Below are 8148 nucleotides of genomic sequence, written 5' to 3'. Positions count from 1 at the left end.
AATAATAATATTTTTAATAATAATTTTTAATGATTTATTGTGCTAGGATTTTACAAGTATTGGCGAGTATGCAAAAAGTAACCTTGCACGCTTTACCTGAATCCGATCAACCATGGATGATAGAAGAATTTGTAGAGAAAAACGAGGAAATATGTAGGATGGCAGCGGTAGATTTACATCGTAAGAGTACAATGATCGAGGAAGCGGTGGAAGAAGTATTACAACTCGTTAGAAAAGCCACAGATAGCTTCAAAAGCACCGCCAATTCCAATCAATTCGATTTTCTTTTTAATGAAAGTAATCCATTAATATTTATCTTTGTAATCTTGTATTTAAATACAATTTTCTTTGCCAAAGTTAGAGATTCTTAACCTTTTTTGGTCTCTATATATTTCACAATGCATTAAAATTCAATAATTAAAAATTGTATATTTTTACTCAAACTTATATAATATTTAATAATAATATAATATATTTGATAAATATATAATTTTGGCATATCTAATAATTATGACAAGAATTGTTATAAAAATAGCAAAGAAATCTACGCTTACAGGAAACTTTCAAAGCGCAATAAAAATATAAAAATAATTTTTATTTTATTTAAAAATAAAGGAACAGAGGGAGAGGAAGCGATGGAACAAACTGTCCAGCAAGATTGGTCCGTGGTATGGAATTGCTTCGATGATCCCCATCAGTTACTGATGACACCCGGTACTTTACCCAAAGGCATGCAAGAAATGGTTCGGAACGCAGTATCTGAGATGAGGCGATATTATTCCAGGAAGATCGTGGATGTATTAATAAAAGTCACCAGAGTATCTTTAGATGCAATCAGAAAACGATTTGTTCGGGAACTCGATTCCGGTAATGTTTTAAATAATTTGTTAAATAATAATTGTTGATCTTCCATTTTTTTACAATAAACAATACAATGTTTTTAACTTAAACAAAACGAAACTATTCTGATTTATTAATTTTGACAGTATTTTAATGAGTTAAGTTAAATAAATAATTTTTTAGACTTATTGTTATTGTTCGGGAACTCGATTCCGGTAATGTTTTAAATAATTTGTTAAATAATAATTGTTGATCTTCCATTTTTTTACAATAAACAATACAATGTTTTTAACTTAAACAAAACAAAACTATTCTGATTTATTAATTTTGACAGTATTTTAATGAGTTAAATAAATAATTTTTTAGACTTATTGTTAGTATTTAAAGTAAATTAGATTATGTAATCTACATAGAAACTTTATAAAATATCCCAACACCATTTATTGTATTTATAGAAGCTGCCCCGAACCCGGTGTTTTTATTGCATGCGACACTGATGATTCCGGTAGTAACAGTTAAACCAAGCTTAGATGACGTTCAAGAAGCATTGACGTCAGTTGGAAAAACTATCACAGGCGTCGCGAAAGGAGTGGCGCAATGGAATTCCAGAGGTAGCAAGGTAATCAAAAGATTATGTCATAATTTTTTAATCATGTTACAATATGCACGTTATCTATCTTCGTCATTAGAGTATGTGGAAAAATCTGCCTTATTCATCCAAACGAAATCTGGCCGATGTCATACTGCGGGCGCAAAGTAATGCCGCGAAACAGAAGCAGGAAGAACCGGAAGATCCGAAAACCAGAAGACGAAGACTTTACAAAATTCTCTCTGAGGAGAGGCCGGTATTTCCAGTTCAGGAGAAAAATTTTTATACGATGGTTATGGACAATAAAGAAATTATTAAATTGCTCGGCATGTTGAGCACTTGCACCATGGAATTGCGTCAAGTAAATTACTTAATATGAGTTTCTTAAACACATTTACTTATCGAAAAAAATTAATCGTCATATTGAACTTGCAGGATTTAAAAGAATTTCTCGATCGTTGGAAGCCTTATAAATTTCTCTGGAAGAATGAGCGCACTATGAGAGAATTGCTGCAAATTTCTTTGACAGAATTTGAAGCTACTCTCCGTAAACACAGTGAACTCGAAGATCGTTTAACTACCGAGCCGGATATGATTATATTTGGTACATCGATCGCTGTATCGACAGAAAAATTAAAGTATGGTCTTTATACGGAAATCAAAGGTAAGTGATATTAATGCATCGGTATTTTATACCGAACGGTTATATTTGAATATTATGACAATGGATTTAATTGTTCTATTATTTCAGTTATTAATTTTTTTAGTTTTAATTATAATTATTTTAATTTTAATCATTTTTGTAAGTAACATATTTAAAAACATATATACATAGTACTTTGTTTAATTCTACAAGTAATTAAAGAAATAGCGTAATAAGTAAAGAACGCATAAAAATAGTAAATATATTTATTCATAAAATTGAGTAAAGTCGAAAATAATTATAATAAAAAGGGGAAAAAAGCATAATAGTAGATATCCCTTTTCAACTTTACATTGACACATCATTAACAAACTATTCGATGTGACAATCTTCATAGGTTGCACACATAAAATCGGTCAAGCGATGAAGAAGAAGTATCGTCGCGAAATGGAGTACGTTTATGCGCTGATAAATGAAATGGATCGCAAATTGGATCACCAGATTCGCGATTTAGATGATGTACGTCTCATTATGGACACTTTGAAGAAGATTCGCGAGCAGGAGGTTGATATGGAACTTAAGATTGATCCCATCGAAGAAGCCTTCAACATAGTCACTCGATACGAAGTGCCCGTGGATCAGGAATGCTTGGAGCAGGTCGATAACTTGCGAGACACGTGGCAGAATCTGTTGGCACGAGCGCAAGAAAGTCACGTATTATTGTTGACATTGCAACCGCAATTCGAAAACGATCTGCGGAACAATCTCGAGAAATTCCGCACGGATAACGAAATGTACTGCGAGGAGTATAGATCGTCCGGACCGATGCAGTCGGGTCTGAGCCCCCGAGAGGCTTCGGATCGGCAAATACTGTTCCAGAATAGGTTCGATGGTATGTGGCGGAAGCTGCAGACTTATCAGAGCGGCGAAGAGCTTTTTGGCTTGCCCATCACCGATTATCCAGAACTTTCGCAAATCAGAAAGGAGCTGAATTTACTGCAGAAGTTGTACAAACTATATAACGATGTCATCGACAGAGTCAGCAGCTATTATGATATTCCATGGGGCGAGGTAAAAAACGCGGGGTTGTGTATTCAAAAAATACAAGATACATATTACAATATATATATAATTCAAATGCGGAAATTTCTTTTAATACGTAAAATATTATAATATTATAATTTATTATTTTTAATTTTATATTTATTAATAACGATATATTAATAAATCCTCTTAATACTTCTTATAAAATTTATGCAATATGTTATGCAGTAAACAAAAAACGTTATAATCATATAAATCATTTAGGTTAATATCGAAGAGATAAACAACGAGCTGATGGAGTTTCAAAATCGCTGTCGCAAATTGCCAAAAGGATTAAAGGAATGGCCAGCGTTCTTTGCGCTTAAGAAGACGATCGACGACTTCAACGATATGTGTCCCCTCCTCGAACTGATGGCGAACAAAGCTATGAAACCACGCCACTGGCAGAGAATCGTAGAAGTCACGGGATACTCGTTCGATCTTGAGAGCGAAGGTTTCTGTCTTAAAAATATTCTTGAAGCGCCGCTCCTAAAGAACAAAGAAGACATCGAGGACATTTGTATATCTGCTATGAAGGAAAAGGATATTGAGGCCAAATTAAGAACAGTAGTAAATGAATGGTCATCGCACGAGTTGACCTTCATGACATTTAACAATAGAGGAGAATTGTTGCTGAGGGGAGATACAACAGCAGAAACCATCGGTCAGCTGGAAGATAGTTTAATGGTCCTTGGTTCGCTCATGTCGAATCGCTACAACGCGCCCTTCAGAAAGCAGATACAACAGTGGCTCACGGATTTATCCAATACGAACGAGATCCTCGAGAGATGGTTGCTCGTGCAGAATATGTGGGTTTATCTCGAGGCAGTATTCGTGGGCGGCGACATCGCGAAACAATTACCGAAAGAGGCGAAGAGATTCAGCAAAATCGACAAAAGCTGGCAGAAGATTATGCAACGCGCCCACGAAACACCAGGAGTTGTACCTTGCTGTGTGGGGGATGATTTGCTGAAGCAGCTTCTGCCACATTTGCAGGAGCAATTGGAGCTCTGTCAAAAATCTCTGAGTGGGTAAGTATATTGCAATTTTTAATATACACACAATCTTCTTTTTTTAATAATCAAACTTAAAGAAGAATTTTTCATTATAATTTTCAGTTTTAATATAACAAATCTTAATATAATTTGTGAAATCTAATCGGCATTGTATTAATATTTGATGTATGTAAATCAAAAGTAAAAATCATAAGTATTGTACTTTGTTAAGTTTATGTGTCATTACTTAGGAAGAGAGATATCTTTTATTAATATTTGTTATACAAGAAATTTCTTTTAATAAAAATTCAATATCGGATGTTTTAGCTATTTGGAGAAGAAGCGCATGATGTTTCCAAGGTTTTTCTTTGTTTCTGATCCTGCGCTCTTGGAGATACTTGGCCAAGCGTCCGATTCTCATACTATACAAAACCACTTACTCTCTATTTTCGATAACACACGCTATGTGAAGTTTCACGACATTGAGTATAATAAAATGACAGCCATTGTTTCATCAGAAGGTGAGACTATAGTGGTAGGTATTCGCATATATTTAAGCAAATAACGTATTCAAAAAGCAAACTTATATAATATATTATTATCTTCTATATTATATGCGTTTATTACATACACATTTTTAAGTTGTGTTAAAATGTAGCATAAAAACAACTTCGAGCAAACAACAGTGGCACATTTATGATCTATGTCCATAGATTTTTTCCATCTTTAATATTTTATACAATATTTTTTAATTTTTTTAATTCATATGATAATTTAAAATAAACTTACCTTCTAAAAATAAAACACACTAAATTTATTTGTAATATTTTATATTATATACATTATTATATTATATCACAGTTTAATATTTTTGTTACATTACAGCTTGAGAAAGCAGTAAGAGCAGAAGGTTCGGTGGAAACGTGGTTGATGCAATTATTACAAACATCGCAACTTTCTTTGCATTCCATTATCCGTCAGTGTTACAGTATGATCAACGATGCAAATTTCAATTTTTTGAGTTTTCTCGATAAAATGGCCGCTCAGATAGGCCTATTAGGCATTCAAATGATTTGGACGCGAGATGGTGAATTAGCTTTGGCTCAAGCTCGCGCGGATAAAAAAATTATGATCGAAACAAATAATAAGTTCCTTGATCTTTTAAATACATTGATCGATCAAACTACCAGAGATCTTACTAAAATAGAACGAATTAAGTTCGAAACATTAATTACTATACATGTGCATCAACGTGATATTTTTGATATATTGGTATGTTTCATTAAACTCAATTTTGTTATGCATTAATATGCAACGCATGAAAACTTGAAAAATCGTTAAATCTCGATGGAACAGGAAATTAACAACTGCATGTTTCGTTTATTCAGTGCCGCTTAAATGTACGATCCGTGAATGACTTCGAATGGTTGAAACAGTGCAGATTTTATTTTAAGGAAGATTTAGACAAAACTTTAATATGTATCACAGATGTTAATTTTACATATCAAAATGAATACTTAGGATGTACCGAGCGACTGGTTATTACGCCATTAACCGATAGGTAAATACAATCATAAACTGTATTTTTGGATATATTATACAATTATTTTAATAATGCTTTTGTATTGCAGGTGTTATATAACGTTAGCGCAAGCTCTTTCAATGTCAATGGGAGGATCTCCGTGCGGTCCGGCAGGAACCGGGAAAACTGAGACTGTAAAAGACATGGGAAAGACCTTAGCAAAGTACGTAGTAGTCTTCAATTGTTCAGATCAAATGGATTATCGAGGATTAGGTCGTATCTACAAAGGATTAGCGCAAAGTGGCTCGTGGGGTTGTTTCGATGAATTCAATAGAATCGAACTGCCAGTTTTATCGGTCGCCGCACAACAAGTCGCTGTAGTGCTTGCCGCAAAAAAAGAAAAGAAGAAGCAATTTGTCTTTACGGATGGAGATCAGATCGATATGTGCCCAGAACTTGGAATTTTCATTACTATGGTAACACTATTATTTAATGAAACAAAATAAAAGAACTAAACTTGAAATAATAAATTAAAAAATTTACTTACAAGGATATTTTTTTTTAAACAAATTTGTCAAAATCTTAAAGAAAATTATACGGCCAATGACTTTTATGTATAATTTTTACGATAAACAAAGAAAGCGTTTATCAATAATATAATAGAAAAATCTATAGACGAATAATATATATTCATTAAAAAAATATATATATAAATACTTACATACACATCTTTTTTAAATTATTTAGTTTATTATTTATAATATAAGAATTACAAAACACATAAAAACACAAATTACTTACAATTAGTAAAATAATTATCAAAATAACGTAAAATGTGTAAGCTAATAAATTATATTTTAAATTGTAGAATCCTGGATATGCGGGACGTAAAGAACTGCCTGAAAATTTAAAGATACAATTTCGCACAGTAGCTATGATGGTGCCTGATCGTCAGATTATTATACGTGTAAAATTAGCCAGTTGTGGATTTCTGGAGAACATTACTCTTGCTCGTAAATTTTATACTCTTTATAAATTATGCGAGGAGCAATTGACCAAGCAGGTAACATTACAGACGTGTTAAAAAGAAAGGCGATTAAAATTTGATATCATGATATCATTTTGCAATGTATTGATTGTAGGTTCACTATGACTTTGGTCTGCGAAATATATTGTCTGTATTAAGAAGCTTAGGAGCGGCCAAGAGGGTCAATTCCAAGGACTCGGAAAGTACAATCGTTATGCGTGTTCTAAGAGACATGAATCTTTCGAAACTCATAGGTCATTATGTTAATTAATGAAGAAAATATTATAAAATTGGCTATATCTACAAATATACTATATCTACAAATATACTATATATATATAAATATATAACATATTTTCCTGTAGATGAAGACGAACCACTCTTCATATCTCTCGTAGCTGATTTGTTTCCCAACCAAACGTTGGAGAAAACATCGTATCCTGAATTGGAAGCAGCTATTAATGAACAAGTAGAGGAAGCTGAATTGATTTATCACTCGCCATGGGTGTTGAAATTAATACAACTTTATGAGACGCAAAGAGTAAGACATGGTATTATGACATTAGGTCCGACCGGTGCTGGCAAGACTACTTGCATACATACGTTAATGAAAGCATTGACACAATGTGGCAATTATCACAGGTAAAGCAATCTCTCTTGATACGTCGATGGTAAAAATGCTGTGATGTAAATAGAGATTACGTTGAAAAATAAATGTTCTTTACTGATCATAATTTTGTTTCTTTACCTGTTTAAAAATTAAATTCCGGTTTTGACGTGGACGAGTATTATATAAGCATATATAATATTTGCCGATTATTAAAAATATTTTAGAATTATCGTGACTTTCTTCGTCAAGCAGTTTTTGTGTAAAATGTGATAATAAATCATAATGCATTATAAAATAATTGTAAAATTTACAAGTTTATTGAATTTTACAGAGAAATGAGAATGAATCCTAAAAGTATAACAGCCGCTCAAATGTTCGGCCGTTTGGATGTAGCTACCAACGATTGGACGGACGGGATTTTCTCAGCTTTATGGCGTAAAACGATGAAATTAAAAAAGGGGGAGCACGTATGGCTAGTGCTCGATGGTCCTGTTGATAGCATTTGGATAGAAAATTTAAATTCCGTGTTGGACGATAATAAAACTTTGACTCTGGCTAATGGCGATAGATTATCAATGGCGCCAACGTGTAAAATTATTTTCGAGCCGCATAATATTGACAATGCAAGTCCTGCAACTGTTTCGCGAAATGGCATGGTATACATGAGTTCTTCAGGTTTAAATTGGAATCCAGTTGTTACTGCTTGGCTAAAAACACGATCATCATTGGAACAGGAAGTTCTAGATCAATTGTTTACAGATTCTTTTGCACAGGTAAATCATGAATAATCTTATCTTCTGTGATTTAATGTAATTTTAATATGTCCTAAATAATTATTT

The 8148-nt window shown here is 32.9% G+C and overlaps 1 protein-coding gene across 2 annotated transcripts in view; it reads left to right on the top strand.

Annotated features, from left to right (window-relative positions):
- The window catches only part of LOC115245665 (dynein heavy chain 5, axonemal), a 32057-nt gene that overhangs the window by 6028 nt on the left and 17881 nt on the right, over positions 1-8148 (top strand). The window contains exons 14-27 of one of the 2 annotated variants that reach the window (XM_029824078.1): positions 622-867; positions 1296-1459; positions 1530-1790; positions 1865-2093; positions 2470-3143; positions 3381-4186; positions 4478-4685; positions 5036-5422; positions 5539-5711; positions 5782-6148; positions 6541-6735; positions 6815-6953; positions 7065-7341; positions 7641-8082. In XM_029824078.1, the coding sequence (XP_029679938.1) occupies positions 622-867; positions 1296-1459; positions 1530-1790; positions 1865-2093; positions 2470-3143; positions 3381-4186; positions 4478-4685; positions 5036-5422; positions 5539-5711; positions 5782-6148; positions 6541-6735; positions 6815-6953; positions 7065-7341; positions 7641-8082 (4568 nt within the window). Of the gene's footprint in view, positions 1-615; positions 868-1295; positions 1460-1529; positions 1791-1864; positions 2094-2469; positions 3144-3380; positions 4187-4477; positions 4686-5035; positions 5423-5538; positions 5712-5781; positions 6149-6540; positions 6736-6814; positions 6954-7064; positions 7342-7640; positions 8083-8148 lie in introns of both variants that reach the window. The other variant, XM_029824079.1, reaches the window with a different exon arrangement.

This window comes from Formica exsecta, unplaced genomic scaffold (assembly GCF_003651465.1).
Source record: "Formica exsecta isolate Colony F162 unplaced genomic scaffold, ASM365146v1 scaffold125, whole genome shotgun sequence".
Taxonomy (NCBI): Eukaryota; Metazoa; Arthropoda; class Insecta; order Hymenoptera; family Formicidae; genus Formica; species Formica exsecta.
The sequence above is the reverse complement of the archived record's forward strand: the minus strand, read 5'-3'. Positions and strand labels throughout refer to the sequence as shown.